The following is a 23,400-nucleotide window of genomic DNA, read 5'->3' as shown; positions in this document are numbered from 1 at the left end:
TCCAGGCAAAGTGGTGGTAGTGGGGAGGGAGGGGGGAGTTAAGGGGGCCACCTCCATTCTGGGGAATTTATATTTGAACTGAGGCTTTGGCCTTAACACCCAGGAACTTTTTTATTACAATCGCTTAGGAAGTAAAGCCTTGTCTCCCTTCCTTTCCTCTGCCTCTTGTACCTCTCTCCTTCCACCCCCAGCCATCCTTAGCTCTAATCCTGCCTTCCCTGCCCCTCCAGGGGCCAAGAGTGCCTGGGTTTCTCATACCCCACAAGGTTGCAGCAGGGGAGGGAGGGAGAATTTTATGATGAACCAAAAATTCCATGTCAGTGGGGGGGGTGGAAGAGGGTGAGGGGTGCAGCCCATGGGCCACAAATCTCTACAAGTGCCTGCTATCCCTCTCCCACTCCCCACCCTAGCACCCATCCACCCCCTTCACCCCCAGCTGCTCCTAGGACTGGCCCATGGGCAGGTGAATTGGGGGTTGGGAAGGGGGTGCCCTGAAACCAAACTGGAAGCCCCCTCTGCCTCCCAGCTGGGGCCCCTGGGGTTGGGTAGGGGAGCTGTGGTCAAGCCTTATTCTGTATTGGGGATGGAGGGGGGAGGGAGTAGGGGGGCTGATGGAGAATGTATTCAAAACAATAAAACTTTGGACCTTTGGATGTGGTCATCTGTCTTAGGTGCTGGGTGTAGTTGCTGCAGGACCACAGCTTTTGCTTGACTCTGAAAGATGGGGCCTACTTTGGGACCCCAGTGGATTTGTGGCCAGAGGTCCTAACTCCATCTGAATGGGTCAAATCCAGGCCTGGGAAATTATCTGACCTTAGGGGTACATAAACCCCAGAGCTTACTCTGTCACTATATCTGTCTGCTCCCCTATTCCATGGGGATCTGCTTGTCCTTAGAAGCTCTTTAGATTCTTCACCCATTAAATCCATTGCCTTTGTGCTGCTTTTTTTGTTTTTTTGTTGGTGACTGACTGGTATGAGGATCCAAACCCTTGTCCTTGATGTTATAACTGCTCCAACCTACTGAACTAACCAGCCAGTGTGTCCGTGCTCTTCTGATGGCCTGAAATGCCTTTTCTTTCTGGTCCTGTTAATTTCTGCCCAAACCCCCAGTACCCAGTGAAGGCCAGGAGCTCTTTTTGCACTGCCTCTAGCATTCTCCTTACATCATTCTCTTCAGGGTACTTTGAGTTAAGCAAGGAGACACTTATATGGAGACCTCACAAGGTAACTATTTTTCAGTCCAACCCTGGGAACACCCCTGGCCAGCAAGTTGAGAAGGGACTGGCTCATTGGTCATAATTACTTGATTGAGCTACTGTGTGCCAAGTACTTAGGAGCTGTATTGCTTTAGCCCCATCAACATCCAACAAGGGGGCCGGCCCGTGGCTCACTTAGGTGAGTGGTGCTTACAACATCAAGTCAAGGGTTAAGATCCCCTTACCGATTATCTTTTTTTTAAAAAAAAAAAACATCCAACAAGGTAGGGGCAACTGACTCAGTTAAGTGTCTTGCCTAAGGTCCTAAGGCTGAGCCAGGACTAAATGAGTTCTGTTTCCAAAGCCCATGCTCTTTGAACAACTCCTTTCTCTCTAAAGCCAAGATGGTAGGATCCAGATGAGAGTCTCAGGATCATGGGGTCTAACAGATGAACAAATAAAGTTAGAAGTTGAGTTTGGAGAGCTCAAATCAGGGATCAAAGAATCAGAACAAGGAATCCAGTTGTTTCTAAGTGCCCTTAGAAACAAGTCCAATCCCTTCAGTGCAGGTGAGGTGCCTGAGGCCCAGAAAGGGGAAGGAGATGGAGTGGGAATTGAGAGTTTAAGGCCTATTGGACTGCCTTCACCATGAAACCCCACCCTGTGCAACCCTGAGGGAGAAGAGATGTTGACTGGCAACTGCTACCCACTTTTGCTTGAACCTCATCTCATGCCAGCCCAGGGTGGGTGGTCCCAGATGATGCTGGTTGGCAGTGAAGAGAGAATCCAAGGCTGGGATATTGGCAGGGAACCGAGGCTCCCTTGGCATGCTGCAGGCAACTGCTCCCTCTCCTGGGTGATGTAAGTCATTCCCTGGGGTGGGGGCTACTGGGCTATTTCTGGAAGTTGGGATGAGGCATGTCTCCTGGCAACATAGATGCGGCTGAGTTGGAGGTAGTGAGATGATGGAGAAAAGGGGGATGTCACTGGGGGGAGGGAGATAGGGCCCTGACTAGTAGCCTAAGGCCCTGACCTCAGAGCCTTCAAAGCACCTCTCACATGTATTCGTAAGTGTTGAGCTCCAGAACTGCTCACCAGGTCAGACCATGACTTGTTGCCCCAGATTCTAGTTGTGTGGGATGTCACAGGTGGCATCTGGCCCAGGAATCTCTAGGGGCTCCCCCAATCTTTAATCACCCACCTAAATCCATTTGCAGTCCTGAAATGTTCCTATAGGAAGACACCCTTGGTCCTGTTCATGTCCTCCGAGATCTTATTTCCAAGTAGAAAGCCTGTTGTAGATCCTCAGGACACTTCACAGATTCATTCATCCCATCAAAGACCCTCTTTGCACCTACAGTCCTCCAGCACCCAATAGACTCCCAAAGCTCCTTCCTGATGCTTGTCAACCATCCCTCACCCTTTCAGGTTGCTAAGGGATCCCCACAGTCACCAGTAATTTCTCGCAGTCTCCCAAAGACCTTTTACAGACTCCCTAAGTCCCCTCAGACATCTCCACTGTTCCCCAATAATTGGTCTCAAGTGCCTATAGCTCATCAAAGACCCCTTCACCTCTTCACGGACTTCCCTCAGCCCCTGCAGACACCCTTAGGCCCCTCTTAGACACTTCCTAGCACCCCTCTACAAACATTCCCATCCCCTACAAACATTCCCATCCTCTACAAACATTCCCATCCCCTACAAACATCCTGATAGATTTCCTCGGATCGTCGCCCTCAAACTCCCATGGACCTCAATCTCGTGCAGGTTGCCCACGCGTGGCCCACTGCGCATGTCCTAGGGGTTGTGGCGGTTAAGTAGCCGCCGCTATCCCACTGCGCTCCGCTGCCCTTTGAACCTTCTTGGTTCCTTGTCAGACTCCCTAGGCCTCTGGACTTGACTCGGACTTTTACTTTTCCACTCAAAGCTGCCATCAGAGGGCAGCAGGCACCATTTGGCTGGGAAACTACAACTCCCAGAAACACCCGCTCCGATCTGTGACCGATGTAGCCGCATGCTTTGCGAAGGGAGCGGAAGTGTGTGGGCGCTTTGCCTTCTGGGTAATGTAGTCTGAAAAGGCTTTACTATGCCTCTGTTGTGTGTCTGTTAGGGATTACAGTCAGGAACAGACCGAGTGGACAGGACTGCCGTCAAGCTTCAGGAATGGTAGTACAGTGTGAACACAGGCTCGGATTAAAGTGAAGCCCAGAGATTCCATTTCCCACCACTCCACAAGGCGTGAGGGGCTGAGGGCGTTTTCATTCTAGTCCCAACTACTTCCGAGAGAGTGAGACACCCTTTTCTCGCGCGCGCGCACACGAACTGTTTTCCGGCGCCCTCTGAACTACTCTCCTTCCGGGTATTAATCGATAAGTGGGGCGACTCACCAAACGCACAAAACCTGAGGCTGCTTACAGCAGCCTTCCTTGTTTTGGGCCCTCCAGGATCCTGTAATTTAGGAAGCGGGAGGACGCAAAAAAGTTAATGGGGGTTCAAGACGGAAATTCTGTCTCCGTCTCTTTAACACTCCGCTCAGCCTCCTGCTGCGACACACATTGCTAGAGAAAGCTAGACTATCCGAAGACTAGTGTTCTAAGAAACCGGCGGGAACTTTGTTTCCCAAATCCTTTGAGGGTGGAGGAAGGGAGCGTTTATTCCTGGCCGACATGTGATCACCTGGAACTTAAAGGTGCGTGGGCTCCATTTTCTACAACTCCCTAATTGACTTTGGCTCCTTCTTAGGACCTGGGGGCGAAGAAGGAGATGAAACACACTTCAGTCTCCTCAGGGAACTGCCATCTTTAACCTTTCGTTCATACTCCCCTGACGGTACCCTACCCATTGGACTCCACTTCCCAGCAAGCCTCTGCAGCCTGGCCTCACAAAGGGTCAGGATCGGGTCTGCGTTATTCCCCAGCGTGCTTCGACTCATGGTAGATCCCGCCTCCTCAGTGAATGGGGAAGCTTTTTTGAACTCCATTTCCCAGAAGACACCAAGTCTCGCTGGAGCAAATGCCACTGAAGCCTTGGTGTCGACTACATTTCCCGGCAGGGACTGCGGCCTAGCGTTCCGGAGAGGAGCAGCGCGATACCTCCTCCATTTCCTAGCCTCTCTCCGGAAGTGGAGTATCCACTTGGGGCTTAGGGACCTCCTGGGACTCCATTTCCCAGCGTGTTTTGGAAACCGCTTTACACCTGCAATGCGGTGAGGGCGTGGCGACGACTCCATTTCCCGGCTTGCCTCACGGCCCGGGATATCCGGGTTCACGGTTGCCGAATCCTGGAGCCGGTAGACATACATAGCCGATAGACTTAAGTGAGCAGCTGGACTCCGTTTCCCGGTGTGCATCAGGCCTACACAGCTCAGGGACGGAGGGGCTGCGAATACGTCTTTGAGACGCACCTAGGGTCTCGCCGTTGTCGCAGCAGAGTGAGTGTGCGGCTCTGACTCAGTTTCCCACAGTGCTTCAGAGTCAGCCGTCGGCTAAGTCAGCTGACGGATTACCCCGGACTCAATTTCCCAACGTGCAGCGCTACCCGTCATCCTTGCTGTCTACTCGGAGGCCTTTACAAACTCCATTTCCCGGCGTGCCAGGCGGCTCTGTGCAGACCGAGGGCGGCGACGGCGGCTGGGACAGCGGGCGGACTGCATCTCCCGGCGTGCCCTACGGCGGGCGCTGGGCCGGAGCCGGAGCCCGGAGCCCGAGCGGCGCGGCCTGGAAGAGGCCGGAGCCCGGGGGAGGCAGCGGCAGCGGCGGCGGCAGGGATAGCCCGGGAAGCCCGAGCCCCGCGGCCTGGGCCTGCGCTCGGCGCCATGAGCGGCGGCGGGCCTTCGGGAGGCGGCCCTGGGGGCTCGGGCCGGGCGCGGACCAGCTCGTTCGCTGAGCCAGGCGGCGGAGGCGGAGGCGGCGGAGGCGGCCCCGGGGGCTCGGCCTCTGGTCCCGGCGGCACTGGCGGCGGAAAGGCGTCGGTCGGGGCTATGGGTGGGGGCGTGGGGGCCTCGAGTTCCGGGGGTGGCCCCAGCGGCAGCGGCGGAGGAGGCAGCGGCGGCCCCGGCGCAGGCACTAGCTTCCCGCCGCCGGGAGTGAAGCTGGGCCGTGAGTACTAGAGGTGCCCGTGTGGGATAGTGGTCGTGTTTCACGAAGCGCCTCAAACGTCGATCATGTTCTTTCATATGTCCAGATAGGAGCTTGAGGTCACTGTTCCTCCCAAATCCGGGATCTGAACTCTCTCCCAGAGAAAGGGGTTTTGTGGTTACCATCAGAATTACTAACATTTAAAGAAACAGGGATCACAAGTCCCTATTTCCAGTACCAAGGTCTTGGGTCCTTGAGCCTTAAAAAGAGGAATCTGACTTTGCCATCCATTAGAGAACAGGATCAGAGGTCACAGTCGTTTGAAAGTGGGGATCTAGGGTTATTTTTTTCTTAGAGAACAGGAATAAGATCACCACCACTCCCCAAAAGTGGATCTGCATTCGCTGTCCTTCAGAGGATGGCAATTTGGAGTGAATATCACTTAGAAGCAGGGATTTGGGGTTATTGTGTCCCGAAGGAACAGGGCCAGGGCCATCCAAACCTGGTACCCAGGTCATCTTTCCTTTTAAAACACAAGGCCTGGCATCGTTACCTACCCAAAATATGTAGAGATGTACCCGTAACGGTGGGAATTAATAGTTGCTGCTTCTTAGAAGTAAGGACAGATTGGGAGTCAGCATACCCCTCAAACGAAGTCTATACTTGTTTTCAAAAAGCGTGGCTTGGTGGGTTTCCTTTAATAAAAATGGATTGGGGGTTAGAGGTGGGTCACAGTTCCCCATGGAATATGGATCTGAGGTTATACTTATTTAATAAATATTCTGGGGTATGGCGTTATCGGCTCTGAAAGAAAATAGCGAGGTAGGGTCATCTTCCTTCAAAAAAAGGTGTCATTGGACCCTCAAAATGGATTGAGTTCATCGATTCTCCAAAGAAAAGGGGTCACTATCCCTTATGAATGGTGCCAAAGCTTGCTGCCATTCAGAGAATGGGAATTGGGTATTATAGCTTTCCTTCAAAGGACTGAGGCTGGAATAGAGATCAGGTTCACCATTCTCACAATTTGGTGCTTGTCCATTAGGGACCGCCCACATACAGGGAGAGGTCTTGGGCTCTGGACCACACAGGTGAAGAGGTCAGTTCAGTGCCTTTTCTAACCCCAAAGCATCTGGGTAAGGGGTAACTATCCCTAAAAAGTGAGGGTCAGGGCACTAGTACTCATACCAAAAGAGGACATTCATCCAAGAATCAGTGGTGAAGTTATTAGCTCCATCAGGGAGGACTTAGAGGTCACTGTTCTCCAGGCTATGAGAATAGTTAACGTTTTCCTAAAGTAGGAATACCTCACGGTTACTGCTTCCTTAAGCAGGAGAAGTTAGGTTAAGCTTTCCCTAAATAGGAGGGGCCAGAGGGTAGTGGGCCCAGAGTGGACAGATTCAACATCTGGGGGTGCTGATGTTTCCCAGAACCAAGAGGAACCAGTGAGTGAGTTGCTGCTTCCTGGAAGTAGAAATTAGGATTTGGCTAACTCTTGAACAGCAAAGTAGTTTAGGTGTCAATATCCTTTCATATGACAGGAGACAGGATTTAGGGTTCCCTGAAGGAAAGAAGGGAAAGGTCACTGGGAAGTCTCTAGCAGTCACCTTCCCTCAAAGAGGGGGAAGGGACAAAGTGGCCCACCAGTGAGTTTCATGCAGAGATTTCCCTCCCTCCCTCTTACAACCCCAGGTTAGGGTGGTGGTCAGAGAGGAAAGGTAAGTTGATCGTGTGTCCCTTTTGTTCCCCAGGTGACAGTGGAAAGGTGACTACAGTGGTAGCCACCCTAGGCCAAGGCCCAGAGCGCTCCCAAGAGGTGGCTTACACAGACATCAAAGTGATTGGCAATGGCTCATTTGGGGTCGTGTACCAGGCACGGCTGGCAGAGACCAGAGAACTGGTGGCCATCAAGAAGGTTCTCCAGGATAAGAGGTTCAAGGTAGCTTAGGGGGAATGGGAATGAGGTTTGGGGACTGGGCATGACTGGTGAGAGAGCCCCAGCAGGAGAGCTGAGCCTGTGGTTTCAGAGGGGATCTGAGCATGGGCCAGAGGAGAAAGGGGGAGAGAAAGGAATGAGTTGTGTGGAAGATGGGATTCCAGGAGAGCCTAGAGGTGACATTAATTGGGCATTTACTTAGTGCAAATGCTATATAGGCAGGTTCTTGTTTAATTTATGTAATAAAGATTCTCTGAGGGTAGATGCTATCGTTATTGTTGTACTAAGTAAGCAGAAACTTAAACTCAGATAAGAGAATTGTCTAGAGGTCCTGAAGTAAGTTAAGACTAGAATCTGGCCTGATTCCCAAGCTCTCCACCTAAACCAACCACTTGGTCACACTTCTTGGTCACGGTCTTCCTCAGGGGTTTGGCCAGTGCAGGATGGAATCCAGCTCAGGGAGCTAGATGGAGATGGAAGTCGAGGCCCAGGGAACTAGATGGAGATGGAAGTCGAGGCCCAGGGAACTAGATGGAGATGGAAGTCAAGGGATAATTGGTGTTTCAAAGACTGGCATTTGGAACCTAGTCTAGTCTGGATGTAGGAAAACTGAGTCTAGGCTGGAAGGGAATCAGGCCATGGCCTGGGTCTTGGCAGTGAGAACTCTTGGGTGGCAGGAGCTCCAGGTGTCAGTCAGAATTTGATTAGAGTTGAGGGCTGGCCTGTGGCTCACTCGGGAGAGTGTGGTGCTAATAACACCAAGGCCAGAGGTTCAGATCCCATATAGGGATGGCCGGTTAGCTCACTGGGTGAGCATGGTGCTGACAACACCAAGTCAAGGGTTAAGATCCCTTTACCGGTCATCTTTAAAAAAAAAACAACAAAAAAACCCCCAAAATTTGATTAGAGTTGAGTTCCAGAAGTGAGAGGGATCTGGAAGCAGGGAGTTCTAAAGCCCTGGGGGGAATAGAGAATGGGGGAGAATGCTGAGACTGGGCCTCTAGGAAGAGGCTGAGGCCTGGATTGGAAGATGAGGGTTGGAAGCCTGGAGTCTGGGACCTACCATCCAAGCTGGAGTTCAAGAACCCACATGCCTCCAGGGGAAGCAGTAGAGAGTGGTGGGGACCAGAGTGAACTGGATAGCCACTACTTGTCTACTGTTGCTTGTGCCACCTATGGTGATGAGCCTCATATGGCCATTTCATCTGATTTTTCAAGAGAAGCTGAAAACTGGATTTATGTGTGAAGCCATTTGATAGCTGTATTTTTTTGGCAGCTAGCTGGTATGGATATCTGAACCCATGATCTTGATGTTATAAGGCTGTGCTCTAACTGACTGAGCTAACCAGCCAGCCCATCATTTGATTTTTAAATGCCAGCAATAAATTGAAAATTTTTTTTAAAGTGGGCTGAAGAAAACATTTGTGGTCTGGGTTTAGCTCACAGGCCTCCAGCTTTGTGTGAGAGGAATGGGATGGGGGGGGGAATTAGGGGATGCCTCAGAGGGGACTTGAAACTGGGACACAGGGAGTACCTGCCTGGCTCCACAGGTAGGAATGGGGGAGTAGGGCTGTGGTGAGGGGTGCTAGGGAGGGGAGGCAGAGAGTTGGTTGTATTCTGAGACTCTCTTCCTTTGGCCTCAAGAACCGAGAGCTACAGATTATGCGTAAGCTGGACCACTGCAATATTGTGAGGCTGAGATACTTTTTCTACTCCAGTGGGGAGAAGGTGAGACATGGGGGCGTGAGGGAGAGGGGCACTCCACTTTGACTATACCCAGGTATTTTCCTGCCTGCTTTTCGCATGAGTGCCAGTCCTTCCCCCTCTCTTCCTTACGCATCTTCCCTCCCCCCTACCTCTTTTCTCACAATGCTTCACACCTCTACTTTGCTCTTTGCAGAAAGACGAGCTTTACCTAAATCTGGTGCTGGAATATGTGCCCGAGACAGTATACCGGGTGGCCCGTCATTTCACCAAGGCCAAGTTGACCATACCTATCATCTATGTCAAGGTAGGCAGGCATGCAGGCTGCTGGGGCCCAGGCCCACAAAGGCAGGGGCTCTGAAATCTCCTGCCTTTTGTGGGTCCCTTCATCCTCCAAGTTTGGTCTCTGGAGGCCCTGTGTTCCCTGCTCTTGCTCCCACAACCCCTGGAGATGAAGCTTGCCAAACACAGGGGAGGGCCAAGGTGAGGCTTGACTGAATCTGGAAGGCAGCCTGACTGGGGGCTCAGGAGCTGCAAGGTACCTGTTCAGGTTCACTCTAGGAGCCTGGTGACACCACTGGTGTTGGGGTTGGCTCAGGAAAAGGGGATGGTGGGGACCAAGAATGCAGAGGGAGAGCTGCTGAGGTTAGAGTACAGGCCTTTGGAGCCTTGGTGGGGGGAGTAGGTGGGAAGGAATTAGGGTTGGAGGAAGGTTAGTGTCCACAGAGTCAGGAATGCATCTTCATCCATTGTCTGTGCAGGCTCAATCCCCAGTGCCTGGCACGGTGCTCTGGGTGTTTGAATGAATAATTGAAGCCCAGGAGTGATATGGAGAACAGGGGCTGGAGCATTGGGAAGAGATGGGTGGGTTCATTTGCTGGAGATTGCTTGAGCCCAGCTGCTCTTCCTGCTGACTTTAAGCACCACCTAGGTGAGCTGACATGGGCTCTATCAGTGGTTGATGCTGTTGGACTTCACCTCCTAGAAGGAGAGTTCTCTGATTTGGTGAGTGTCCTGTGGCTGCCTGTGTACTGGGCCCAGTGCTGAGCAATTCCAGAGGCACAGCTGACGGAGACCCAGGACTTGCCCTTGAAGAGCTCTCAGTTTGGTAGGGTAGACAGGCATTGTCATTGGAAAACTATAGAAATAGCTAGATGCTGCCATATGAGAGGGAGCACAGTGAGTTCTGGAAACAGAGGAAGCCCCTGGCCCAGCCTGGTTTGGGGGCAAGGAGGATCAAGGAAGGAGGAGGTGGTCCTTCTGGGAGGAGACCAGGTGCAGGGTAAGGAAGTGACTTCTGTGGCGGGGAGGAATGGGAACAAGGAAGAAGGGGACCCAGGAAGCAGCCCTGTGTGTGGTGTAGAAATGGATCAGTTGTTACAGGCCAGGCACTGGTATAGGCCCAGGGGGATGCAGCAGTGATCAACTCAGAGAACTTTGCTCTCTTGGCACTTACATTCTAATCAGTGGGAGGGAGAGTGGCAGGAAAATCAAGCTGGAGGAGGGGCTGGCTCGTGGGTGGTTTTGATGTTGGATTAAGGAGGCTGAGTCTTTTCTAGACCTAGTGGTTTTTGGTGAGGGGGAAGCTGAGTGCCTGGCTTCCCAGCCTGCTTTATGACAAGGTCTTCCGATGTATCTGTCTCATTAGGCTTCTGCCAAGGGGTGTGATTAAGGCAATAGTTATCAAAGTGTGGTCCAGGATGAGCATCAGCGCTGAAGGGCTTGTTGTAAATGCCCATCCTGAACTCAGTGAATCAGAAACTCTGGGAGTGGGGCCCAGCAGTCTCTATTTTAACAATTGTCCAGGTGATTGTGGTGCACGCTAAAGTTTAAGAACCAAGGGTTTAAAACAGGGAGTTCCCTGAGATCTCAAAGGGGCAGCAGAGATAGTGGGTCTGGAAGGGCTGCTTAGGCCAAGACAGTGAACAGTGGTGTGCCATGTGGGAAGAGCTGGGCTGAAGTTCTGCTCTCCCCTGCCTGCCAGGTGTACATGTACCAGCTCTTCCGGAGCTTGGCCTACATCCACTCCCAGGGTGTGTGTCACCGTGACATCAAGCCCCAGAACCTGCTGGTGGACCCTGACACTGCTGTCCTCAAGCTCTGCGATTTTGGCAGGTGGGACTGACCTGGGACATGCTAGGTGGCTGAAGGGGTGATGGGGGACCCTAACCCTTGCCCTGTGTTTACCCCTGCACATCTCTTCCCACAGTGCAAAGCAGTTGGTCCGGGGGGAGCCCAACGTCTCCTATATCTGTTCTCGCTACTACCGGGCCCCTGAGCTCATCTTCGGAGCCACTGATTACACCTCGTCCATCGGTCAGAGTTATGGGAGGGAAAGGGTGGCGAATGACAGTCTTGGCAGTATTTGAGTTCTATGTGCTTTATGCCAGGCTTGGTGATAAAAGCTTAATATCTGTTCTTTTACCCAGTCCTCACAAACTTAGGAGGCTGATGCTGCTGAATGCTCATTTTACAGATGAGCAATCTTAAGGCTTACAGCCATGAGGCCACCTGCTTGCAGTTGCACTACTGGGACTGGGCAGGGCTGGGATTTGAAAGCTGACCTGACTCCAGAGTCCATACCAGCTCTGGAACCTCCCAGTCAGCCCTCTGTTCTCAGTGGGAGGGAGGGGCTAGTGGTGACACTGGGGGAACTGGGAGGTGAGGCTTTGCCACCATGAGGGTGCAGCCTGCTCTATGTCCTTCTCTTGTTGATGGGGATAATAGTCATGAATGAAGGCTGAAATGAAGAAATGAGCATGAAAGGATTTGAAAGAGAACATTCATTAGCAGTGTGAAGGACCTGTGTGGTCCTTAGGTGTGAACTTGTGCCATAGGGGTCAAGGTACAGACCAGGGAGGGGTGAGACTGCCAGGCTACAGCTCTTCCTATTGTCAGGATAGATAGGAAGTGAGAAAGGCAGTTCAGGATTTAAAGCTTTACCTTCCCATGGCCCGAAGAACAGAAGTGCCTGTTGGCAGGTTTGGGCCTAGTTTGGCCTGTCTACCAAGGGTAGAGGTAGAGAAAGGGCTCATTGGGGTTGTTGAGTGGAGGGAGAGGGCTGGAAACATACCTAGACTACAGAGTGCAGTGAAGTCGGGCAGACCTGGAAGTTCAAGGTCAGGCTCCAGTTTTCCTAAGCTGTGTATCCCCCTGGGCCAGTTGCTTCCTCTCTGAGCTGAGAAAATTGGGCTCCTGACACCTCTGAGGATGGCCATGAGGGGAATGGGCTTGTGAGATGGGCTTGGTGGCCCTGCTCACCTAGCTCTCTCCCGCCCCCCATTTCCCTTCAGATGTGTGGTCAGCTGGCTGTGTACTGGCTGAGCTCCTCCTCGGCCAGCCCATCTTCCCAGGGGACAGTGGGGTGGACCAGCTGGTGGAGATCATCAAGGTGAGGGCCGGTCCAGGGTGGCCAGGGGGCGGGGCTGAGGGATAGGAGCCCTTCTCTCAGACGCCTCTCTCCCCCTACAGGTGCTGGGAACACCAACCCGGGAACAAATCCGAGAGATGAACCCCAACTACACGGAGTTCAAGTTTCCCCAGATTAAAGCTCACCCCTGGACAAAGGTCGGGGCAGGGCTAGGGGCTCAGGCAGCTTAGCTGAGGGTTGGGTCTCCCTTGAAGGCCAACTGGTCTGGGACCTGGCTTCAGAATCATGGCTTGGGCAGATATGAAGTTATCCAGGAAGTGGGTCAAAAACTTTTATCAGATTTCAGAGTTTATGGAATTTTAAAAGTTGAGGAGCTATAAGTAAATTCAAGATTCCCGTTTTTATGGCAGGGAAACTGAGGCTCATACATGGGACCTGGGCTGGCTGCTTACCTGATACAAACTGACCTCCCCTCAGTGGTTGTGTCTCAGTTTCCTCATTTGGAAGGTGGGTTTGTGGGAGGCAGGCAGTTGTATCTGCCCGGGCACTGTGGCAGTGAGATACAGGAGGACGCCAGTGCCTGTTGCATCTCTAACCCTCATGACCCCTTATACCTCCCTCCCTCAGGTGTTCAAATCTCGAACGCCGCCCGAGGCCATCGCACTCTGCTCTAGTCTGCTGGAGTATACACCGTCCTCGAGGCTCTCCCCACTAGAGGCCTGCGCCCACAGCTTCTTTGATGAACTGCGATGTCTCGGAACCCAGCTCCCCAACAACCGCCCGCTTCCCCCACTCTTCAATTTCAGTCCTGGCGGTGAGGGTACAACCTGGGATCTGGGGAGCTGGAGGGGAAGCCAAAGATAGTAGAGACAAGCTTGGTATTGAAAATGGGAGTGGGCAGCTGGGGGAGGTGGTAACAAGGCAGGTCTGGGGCTCACGGAGGATCCTCCCCAGCTTCAGGGAGAAGCAAACCTGCTTCAGTTGCACTCTACTGTGAACTGCCTTGTGTTAGGCTCTTTCTGGTTTTTCATTTTAAGGGTTCTGTGGCTACAAGTATTCACAAACAACTGGCCTTGCCAATAGCAGGTCCCCATTTGGTGCCCCATCGTAACCCTAACCAGGTCTCCATATGCCCTGCACTCATGCTGACTGGGCATGTCAATTTCTGTCTCTAGAACTCTCCATCCAACCATCTCTCAATGCCATTCTCATCCCTCCTCACTTGAGGTCCCCGGCGGGCACTACCACCCTCACCCCGTCCTCACAAGGTAAGTTGGGGGTCATCTGCTGATGGTTAAAGCAGCATTCTCAAACTGGGAGGTGTGGGGTCATTCTCACAGTCCCTGGGTTTCCTGCACATAATTTTTAGTTGTTGGCATTTTGATGGCATAGGAAGCATATTTTGTAGTATGTGAATGATGACCATTATTGCCTACATTGGTGTTTAAATGCTGACTGGAAAACCCCCAAAAATATGTTCGGTCTGAACAAAGTTAAATTTGCTGCCTACATTTAAAAATCAGGCTATTTTGTAAAAATCCAGATTTCCTGTTTCTCTTGGGGAGGAAAATCAGATTTGGTAGCAGTGGGCCTGCTTTCCTCCTGACAGTAGGCAGGTGAAGCTGAGTTCCAGCTGCATCTTTTATGTGGAGCCTGGCTCCGTGGTGTGAGTCACTCAATTATCAACCTGACCCCTTGGCATTTGAGTTTGCAACCCTGGACCTGAAGCAACAGCTTTCAACTTTTAATGTAGCATCTTACACCAAATTTTCCTATTCTTGGGTGAGGGTGAGGGTGTGTGCCTGAAAGTCTAATTGTCTTCTCCTTCCCTCCCCCGACTTCAGCTTTAACTGAAGCTCAGACTGGCTCAGACTGGCAGTCGCCCGATGCCGCACCTACCCTCACTAACTCTTCCTGAGGGCCCTACCGACTCCCTTCCACCTCCATCTGGGAGCCCCAAGTGGGGCTGGGAAGGGGGCCCATAGCTCATCAAGCCCCTGCCCTGGCTGGGCCCCTAGACTAGAGAGCAGAGGTAAATGAGTCCCTGTCCCCACCTCCAGTCCTTCCCTCAGCAGCCTCACCCCTGTGGTGGGCTTTTTAAGAGGATCTTAACTGGTCGTAGGGAGGGAAAAGAAGGAAGGACGGGGGGGTTGGGGGATGAGGATCTCCTACCCCCTTGGCCCCCCTCCCCCCAGGCCTCCACTTCCTGCAACCCCCATCCCCCCTCTTGTGTCCCTTGTAAATAGAACCGGCCCAGCCCATCTCCTCTTCCTTTCTCTGCCCCCTGGGTGTAAATAGATTGTTATAATTTTTTTCTTAAAGAAAACGTCGATTGGCACTGTCCAACCTGGCCCCTTCCCCTCCTACAGCTGTATCTCCCCTCTTGTCCTCTGCCCTCAAGGTCTCCCTCCTTTCCCCACCCTAGAGGGCCGGGGGAATGGGGAGAGCTCTGACGTCTTAGTTTCCACAGTAAGGTTTGCCTGTGTACAGACCTCCGTTCAATAAATTATTGGCATGAAAACCTCTCCTGTTTGGCTGCCTATTTCCACCGAGGTGAGGGGGAGTGCTTGGGGAGCTGTTCCGGGACAGGAGCGTACTGCCTCTAAGGCAAGGGAATGTAGGGAGGCCCAAGTCTTAGCCCTCACTCATGTGCCCAACCTTCTTGCACCTTAGCTTTCTCCTCTGCACCTGTGGGGATGGTGGCTCCATCTGGCTTCTCCACTGCAGTGCCCTGGGAGGAGCCTACCCCATGACCCAGCAGAAATCATCTACTGCTCAGAGGGGGAAGGATTAGCATCCCTAGAGACTGGTGAGAAAATTGGGGATCAGAGTGGTCAAGGCCACAGAGCTTAAGGGGTGGTGTCAAGATTTGAACAAAGGGCTATCTGTCTCAGCTGGAGCTGCCTGATACTTCAGGGTCTGGTGGGGACACTAGGTGAGGGGTTACTCAGGACAAAACTTGGCCTGCTTGTAGACTCTCAAGTTGGGTGGGCGTGACCAGGGGAAGAACCCTAGCAGATCCAAACGCCTTCATTTCCTTGTCTTAAACAAGGCACCTACCTTGTCCACCTTCTAGGGGTGTTGGGGCAAAGAGCTTGGCTTTCCCCCTCACTTTTTTTTTTTTTTCGTGACCGGCACTCAGCCAGTGAGTGCACCGGTCAGTCCTATATAGGATCCGAACCCGTGGTGGGAGCGTCGTCGCGCTGCCAGCGCAGCATTCTACCAAGTGCGCCACGGGCTCAGCCCTTTCCCCCTCACTTTTAAAATGTACTGGTGCCAGATGGAAATGGTATTTCCTCCATGTGGTGCCAAGCAGTAAGCGTGGGCAGGAGGCCCCAGAAGTGGAAGGGAGCCTGGAGAGGAGCAATGACATGTCCTCTGCTGGATTCCACTTGTGAACAAAAAGAGAGGGGTTTTGAACAGGTCCCAGAGGGAGTGCAGAAACTGTTACTGTGGTGTCTAGGCTCTCCAATCTGCTTATACCACTCACAGGGGCATCTTTATATTGCCCAAGACAGACCTTGTCCCTCCCTTGCTTAACATAATCTTTACAAACCACCTTGTTTGTAAAATGAATACATAGAGCAAGTACACTGGACAAGTGGGAGGGTGGCTGGTCCGGGCAAAGGGCAGACCAAGCTTGGGCTCTTGGGGATCCCTTCCTCCCCATTGCTCACATCTGGTCAACCACGAGATCACTGAGGGTATCCCTCATTCTCCTCCCACTCCCATGGCCCCTGCCCAGCTCTGACCCTGTTCTCTCCCCTGGGACCATCTCCAGCCTCCCACTCACCCCACTCTGACCCCAGGGAGACCTAAGAGTTATGACCACCCCACCCCACCCCCTGCGCTGTCCTGAACTACACAGCCCAGTTTTCAAGGCATTCCAAGGTCTAGGCCTCCCTCTGGACAATTCCCATCACCAGCTGCATTTTGTTTCACCTACCCAAGCACCCCGGTCTGCAGAGGCTTAGGAAAAGCCTGCCCCATTGAACTGCCAATAATCATCTGCATCTACTTAGGGAGCTAAAAACTGTTATCCAAAGTAACTCTTGAAAAAGTTGGGGATCCCCTTCTCCCAAGACCCTTGATCTTTCACGACCCCCTCAAATCCCAACTGCTCTGTAGACTCACTTACTTTTCCTCCAGTTAGAATGAATCCTCTGACTCTCCAGCCCTTGCACAAGTTTCAGGTCTTAATCACTCAGAACAGTACTGGTTACAAACGTGGGCTCAAGGGACCACCTGGGTTCATATCTCACAATGCCTCTGCCTAGCTGCGAGACCTTGGGCATGTCTCTGTCCTCAGTTTTTTCATGTGTGTAACAGGGATAATATTGAGATCTACCTCACAAGTCTGTCGGGATCATAGCAGGCTTACACAGCATACTTAGCAAAGTGCCAAGTGCAGTGCCTGCCACAGCTAGGCAAATGTTCACTGATATTGTAGTTGTGAATAATTAGACGGTCTCCAAACCTACCAAGAACTCACCCTCCTCTTGCAGTGCTGTCTGCCTGGAATGTTCTTTTCCTTTTCCACAAGCAGATTCCTACTTTTTCTTCAGGGACTACCTCCTCTAGGAAGTCTCTTGACTCCTGATCTCTCACTACAGAGGTTTGTTCCCTGCTCTGGGATCCCTTGCACATCCCCATCACAGCCCTGAGAATCCTTAGACCTGACTGTCTCTGGCCCCCAGCATCACCTAGTAGGCGGGAGGAAGGCCTTAGGACACAGAGGCTGAATGAATCAAGGAGACACACTCAGAGAACAAGCCATCTGTACTTGTGTGTGTTCCTCCTACCAGACCATGCATGCCTCCTGAGGGCAGAGCCATGTCTGACTCATTTCTGGGTCTCCAGCATCACCCAGTCTGGAACTGAGTATGTGGGTTACTACAGATTTCCTTCCACATTGTCAAAACCGAGATGAAGGAAGCCCAGAGAAGTCAGGTGCCTTTCTCCACCAGGCAGAGCCAAGTCCTGGGTCCCCAAAGTCCACGGAAGGCTAGGGTTGAAGGGACAAACAGAGGATCTGAAGAGGTATATGAGAGTGCCCTACACAGACCAGGCACACTGTTGGTATTCAGTAAAGGTTACCTGATGGTGCTGAGCACCAGGGCGATGCAGTGAAAAAGTCTTGGCAATGCCCTTTGCAATGCAGTGGGGTAACCTGGGACAGATCACATGGCATCTCAGAGCTTCAGTTTCCCCTCAGGCAGAGAAAGGTGGCAAGAGAAACCTGGCAGGGCTGTTCTGAGCAGTCAGTGGATAAAAGAGGTCAGGCAGATGCTGGCACACAGTGGGGGCCAGATCAGCTTGCCAGAGGAGTGGTCCTCTTTCTCCTCAGAGGTACCCACACTCGCTGTGCAACCAAACCCTTTTACTGTTGCTCTTCAGCTGTGTCACACAAAGGCCGTGTCTAACTGCAACAGCCCGTTCGCTTCACTGGCCCCCAGTGCAGCCTGGCATAGCTGCAGTGTGTCCTCAAGCGCCAGTGGCTGGGACGTCTCAATGATGGCAATGGTCTCCCCCAGCTCTGTGCACATGATAGTCTGCTGAGGCTCAGGGGGTGGGGGCGGGGCAGGAGGTGGTGATCTGGGAGGCTGCAGTGTGATAGTCCGGGCTCGGGCATGGACCCGTTGATGCAGTCGCAGGCCTGCCATGGCACGGAACCAGCGGCCGCAGGTCCCACAGTAGTAGGGGCTCTTGTTGTAGAGACCTGTGATGGGGAGGCGGGGGGCGCGGGCGAAGGCGACCGGCCGCAGGTGCAGTCGCCGGTGCTGCTGCAGGTTGGAGCTCTGTGTGAAGCGCTTGCCACAGTCCAGGCATTGGTAGGGACGCACACCTGTGTGGGTCAGCTGGTGGCGGCTGAGGTTGGCCAAAGAAGCAAAGGTCTTGCCACATGAGTGGCACTGGAAGGGCCTCTCACCTGTGTGTGTCCGCAGGTGGTTGCGCACATGCACCAGCTTCTTGAAGCCCTTGCCGCAAATCCCGCAGCGGTGCCGCCGCTCAGGGGGCCCGTGGACTGCACGACGGTGCCGGGAGAGCCGGGAAGCTGAGGCAAAGGACTTGGAGCACTGTGGGCAGGGCAACTGGGCAGGTGGGGCAGGAGGCGGTGGTGGAGGGCTGGGTTCAACTGGAGTTGGGGAGGCTATTGCTGCCACGGGGGGCACCCCGCTTTTGCCAGCATGAGTGCGCCGGTGGTAGAGGAACTTGGTCATGTTGCTGAATGTCTTGCCACAGCGACAGCGATGCAATGGGTTGGCAGTGTGGGCTCGCCGGTGGGCCACCAATGTGAGTTCTGTGCCAAAGCCACGGCCACAGTCTACACAGAGGTAGCGGGCTTCGCCACGGTGCAGCCGCAGGTGCTGCTCTAGCGAGGCTGCTTTCTTGAAGACCTTAGAGCAGGTCGTACACTCATGTGTGCCCCCTATGTGGGCCCGCCCATGAGCCAGCAGCCGGTTTGCTGAGCTGAAGCTGCGCTGACACTGGCTACAGTGGAAGGGGTGGGCTGCTGATGCTGGGCTGTGAGATGCCCGCCGGTGTTGCCGGCGTGCTCCTGCTGAGGTCTTGTTTTGGGGACAATCTCCACAGCCCCGGGCTTGGCCAGCTGTGGACTTGTCACTTCCCATAGCATCATCACCGGCCTCTGCTGCCACCTCTTCCTCATTCTCTGTCTCTTTATCGTCATCTTCTTCATCCTCCTCATCTTCTTCCTCCTCCTCTAGCCCATTACGATCTTCTTTCTCTAGGGAGTCAAAGTGGGTGCCCTGATGCTCCAAGAACTCTTCAGGGGTGGCACAGAGGGTGGAACACTCAGGACACTCATAGGGCTCCATCTTGACTTCGGGTGGTGGAGGGGGTGGGGGCGGTGGTGTTGGGAGAGGTAAAGGAGGTGGCACTGGTGGCTCAACTGTAGCAGAAAGGTGCTGGGCCTTGCGATGAGCCACCCACAGCTCAGGTGAAGGGAACAGCTGCTGGCAGTCTCCACACTGGTACTGGATCTGGCTTGCAGACTCCCGAAGGTGGGTGTCCTGGTGGACCAGGAGCTCACCTGGGGAGAGGATGAGCTGGCTGCATTCACCACACTGGAAAGGCCCCTCTTCAGTGCCTGGCACCAGGTCTGGCTCCAAGCCAGCATCCTGGGAGGTCAGTGCCTCCTCCTCTGAGATAGTGGGCATGTGCTGCTCCTGGTGTGAGAGGACTTCCTCCAGTGTGTTGTAGAGGCTGCCACACTCAGAGCACATGAACTGGTGGTGCTGGAAGAAGAGGGATGAGGCAAGGGCCTCCCCAGTTGTCATCTCAGTCACCTCTGTTGACATCTCTGTCATCTCCCCTAACAATGGTGTTGACATCTCCATTGCCTCCGGTGACATCTGTGTTGGCATCTCAGCAACCTCAGCTGCCACCTTAGCCACCATCTCTGCCATTATGGGGAAGGCAGTTCCTGGAGAAAAAAGGACAGGAGCCAGTAAGATACCAGGAACCCAAGGGAAGGGAGGATGTCTCAGGAGTTCCGTCGTCCATCCAGTACTCACCAGCCTCTATCAATCAACAAGACTTAATCCAATGTTTATGCTTCAGTTTTCGATGATCCCGTGTCTCTGAAGCCTACCCATGCCCCATGGCAGTGAAGCATCTGCAAGAGACAGACAGCACTCTTCAGTCTGATCTCTGATGCTGCCCTCCTCCCAGAGGGCCAGTCACACCCTTTCTGAGAACATGGCATGTCTTTTTGGGCCTCCCAGCCTTTGCCTGTGTGGTTTCCTTTTTGTGCAACATTTTTCCTCCTTCTCTTACACATACACAGAAATACAGCAAAGAGTTTAGGAGCACAGACTCTGTAACCAGACTGCCCTCAGCTTGAATCTGAGACCTACCACTTACTTTCTCCCTTTTTGTTTTCTTACCTGTAAAATGGGGTTAAAAGTAGTACTGACGACAAAATCTTTGGCACCTGATAAAGGTTAGCTATAGAAAGGCTGTTTCTGGACCTTAAGTCTTTGATGCTGCTATTCCCTCTGCCAAAGAAAGTTCTCTCTTCTTCTTGCCTAGCAAATTCCTACCCAGCATCTCCTTTGTGAAGCCTTCTATGACAATATCTCCACATCCTCAGGATGTTGGCCACTCCCACCTCTTCATGTTCCTATTGTATCCTGTGCCACCTCTATTATAGCAAATATATTGAGCTTGGGATGACATCTCTGTGTTCTTCACTGGACTGAGAGCTTGCAGGCAGGGGAAGTCTGTTTCATTGTGGGAGCCCTAGTCACCAGCAAAACCAGTAACTAGGGACAGGAATTTTAGCTTTCAAACTTCCCTCTATGTGCAGTATCTCCCCTTCTACTTGTGTGGGTTCAACTCAACCCACACCTCTTCACAAAGCAGCAGCTGAGTCCATTCAACAAATGACTGCCACCTCCCATGCCCAGAAACTAATCTTCTGAATCCAATCCTTCTTCTTTCAGAAACTAATCTGAATCCAATCTCCACTTTCTTTATCTCTTCTTCACCTCATCTGTTAGTGCCAGAGGGCAGGCGGAATTTAGCTCATAGCCTTGCATGTAAAAGTTGTAAACATTAAGCTCCCAGAGGGCAGAGATTTTAGCCTGTTCATCACTTAGGTATTTCCAATGCCAAAAACAATGCCTAGCACACAGTAGGCACTCAGTAGAAATTTAGTGAATGAGTAATGCTCCCTCCGGGAAGTGAGGCCCTGGGAGTTTAACCGTCCCTGTGCACATCCCACTTTTACCAGACCAGCCGTCCCATTAGACCGTGAATTCACACAATACACAGCCCAACACAGGGCCTCGCTTTCAGTTGGTGCCTAATAAATGCTCCTTGAGTAAATGATTTACTACAAGTCCAGTAGCTAAACTTCCTTATCTAATATTCCAACGCCTTGCACACAATAGTCATTCCATAAAGGATCTTCTTGGAAGTAGTCTACCAGATTTCCATTTTTCCTTGTTTACAGCCCCATTGAAAACAGATCTCCCCTAGGGGAAGGTCCAGTGCCGGCTGCAAGGATTGCATGCACTAAGTAGGCATCTGAAAAATGTCTCTCTAGAAGGTGGGCCAGGAGACCTGAAGTCTGCACTTTCCTCATCTGCATTCCCTTCCCCTATCTTGGATTGTGAACAACTAGGAGGAGAAATAGGGGCTTTTGACAGCGTACATCAATAAGTCCCTCCAGGAAAGAACCCACTAGGGCCTGCAAGTTCAACTTTCCCGCTACACAGCCCTTTCCTCCTACCAGACTCATCTGCAGACTGAGCGTTCCTGAAGGGGGTGGGGGTGGGGGAGCGAGGTCAAGCACAGGGCGCTGCACACCGCAGACCCTCAACCAACGCTCCAGGGCACACAGGAAGGAGTACTCTTCTGCCTACCCGCGCCGCTCCCGCCCTAGCGCGGGCCCCAAGGTTCTTCGACTCGCGGTGTTCCCTTCATTCTCCCTCCGCCGCCTCCGTACGCCAAGCACTCTTCCCCGGCCCGCTCCGCGGCGCCCTCACCCGCCTCTCTTGCCTGCTGCAGCCCCTGCCGCTCTTGACACAGACCCTCGGCTCCAGGCGTGTGGGACCCCTCACTATCCACACCTCCCATTGGGCGGTGCCCTTACTCATGGCGGCCAATCAGAGCCGGTAGCGTAGGGCACGCGCCCTTGCGCCTGCGTGTTGCCGCTCAGGCGGGGCCCCGCAAGTTTTCCACGCACCCATCTCTGCCCTGTGGGCGGGGCTGGGGCGAGGAGAAAGCGCCTGCGCACTTCTCAAGGCCCCCTCCTTTTCTGTCTGAAAGTTCAGTGAAGTGGGCATCCGTGGAGAGCGAGGGTCCATGGAGTGGACTGGGCGGAGGGAGACTTTGACAAAGGTGTCATTTCACAGTTGAAAATGAGCATCTCTGAGAGCTTTGGAGTCAGACACAGATGGGATACTTACCGGTTCTGGGCCTCAGCTTTACTCACATGTAAAGTGGGCTTGAGTCATCCACCTCGAAGGCTGATGAGATTAGATGATACACATGTAAAAGCACTCAGCACAGGGCCTGATACACCGTGGGTGCCAACTATAACCCGTCTAATGTGGACATAATCCTTCCCAATTTGTAAAATTGCTTTCCCTTACCTCCCCACACGCTTCGTTTGATTTGATGATAGTCACTTATTGGGCACCCACTGTGTGTCTGGCCCAGGACTATGGTTCCGTAGGCGACCATTGCCATCCATCTCTTTCACAGGTTGGGGAGTGAGCCCAGAGATGGGAAGGGATTCTTCCGAGGTCACTGCTGCAGCCCAAGCAGAGCCAGTACTGAGCCAATGCCAAGCAGAACCCAGGTCTCCCACCTCCCAAGGAGAGACAATTCCGGGGATGAGAACCGGTCTGGGAAGAGGACCTGTCTCAGGCACCTGCAGCCTCAATGCTTACTCCCCATTGTTGCAGTTTAGGGAGGGGGTATCTGGGTGGCTCCGTGACCCTGGAGGGCAGAGATTGGAAGGTTATAGAGGGGCCGCTCTGACCTTGGGTGGGGGTTTTCTGACTGTGATGTGGGGGTCATGATGGACACCATCTGGAGGTGCACAGTAGGAAAGGAGGGGTCTATTGCGATTTGGAAGGAGGTATTAGTCCCGAACATGAGATGGCCAAGTCCTGGTCTCGATCAGGGGAAGGAACTGATAGATAGTGGAAGGGGTGAGGGGGGTCCTGTTGAATGAGCGGGGGTTTCCAGTCGGGATCATGAGACGGCATGGTTGGGATGTAGGTTCCTGGTTGCCAGTAGAAGTGGGGACAATCTAATGGAGGAGTGTCCAGGTCCCGATCCTGAGAGGCTTGGGCGCTACTGGGAGCAGGGACGGTCGTGATTGTGGTCTTTTGCCAAGGGCAGCTGGGGCAGTGGTAATGTGAGCGTTGAGGTTGCGATCAGGAGGTGGCTGTAGTCCATGAGATCCAACAGGTCGTGACGTGGGGCAACAGGGGCCCAGGGGCTTAAGTCACTGGTGGGAAGCAGGGACTCTGCAATCGGGTACCACATCCGGCCCAGGCGCAGCACAGATCTCGCCCTGCGCAAGCGCAGCACAAGGAAGACAAGGCGCTTCTGTTGGGGGCGGGTCAGGAGGCCTGGG

General features: G+C 53.1%; 2 protein-coding genes across 3 annotated transcripts; one reads left to right on the top strand and one right to left on the bottom strand.

The window, feature by feature from the left end:
* The first annotated feature begins 4,846 nt into the window (after window positions 1–4,846).
* GSK3A (glycogen synthase kinase 3 alpha) lies at window positions 4,847–14,802 on the top strand. The gene is made up of 11 exons (XM_063110400.1): window positions 4,847–5,295; window positions 7,023–7,210; window positions 8,852–8,935; window positions 9,108–9,218; window positions 10,896–11,026; window positions 11,121–11,227; window positions 12,205–12,302; window positions 12,383–12,478; window positions 12,909–13,095; window positions 13,457–13,549; window positions 14,126–14,802. The coding sequence occupies exons 1-11, from the start codon at window positions 5,013–5,015 to the stop codon at window positions 14,197–14,199; spliced, it is 1,452 nt and encodes a 483-aa protein (XP_062966470.1). The 5' UTR covers window positions 4,847–5,012; the 3' UTR covers window positions 14,200–14,802.
* A 2,259-nt stretch (window positions 14,803–17,061) lies between these two features.
* ZNF526 (zinc finger protein 526) lies at window positions 17,062–21,867 on the bottom strand. Of its 2 annotated transcripts, XM_063111921.1 has the most exons (3): window positions 21,674–21,867; window positions 19,820–19,920; window positions 17,062–19,728 (listed from the first exon to the last, which is right to left on the bottom strand). In XM_063111921.1, exon 3 carries the CDS (start codon window positions 19,709–19,711, stop codon window positions 17,684–17,686), a length of 2,028 nt encoding a protein of 675 aa, XP_062967991.1. In that variant the 5' UTR covers window positions 19,712–19,728; window positions 19,820–19,920; window positions 21,674–21,867; the 3' UTR covers window positions 17,062–17,683. The 2 variants fall into 2 exon arrangements, with proteins under 2 accessions (XP_062967991.1, XP_062967992.1); XM_063111922.1 differs by lacking the exon at window positions 19,820–19,920.
* Between the last annotated feature and the right edge of the window lie 1,533 nt (window positions 21,868–23,400).

The sequence above is a fragment of the Cynocephalus volans genome, chromosome 10, assembly GCF_027409185.1.
Source record: "Cynocephalus volans isolate mCynVol1 chromosome 10, mCynVol1.pri, whole genome shotgun sequence".
In the NCBI taxonomy this organism is placed as follows: Eukaryota; Metazoa; Chordata; class Mammalia; order Dermoptera; family Cynocephalidae; genus Cynocephalus; species Cynocephalus volans.
Note: the sequence above shows the minus strand (reverse complement) of the source record. Positions and strands in the feature narration are given on the sequence as shown.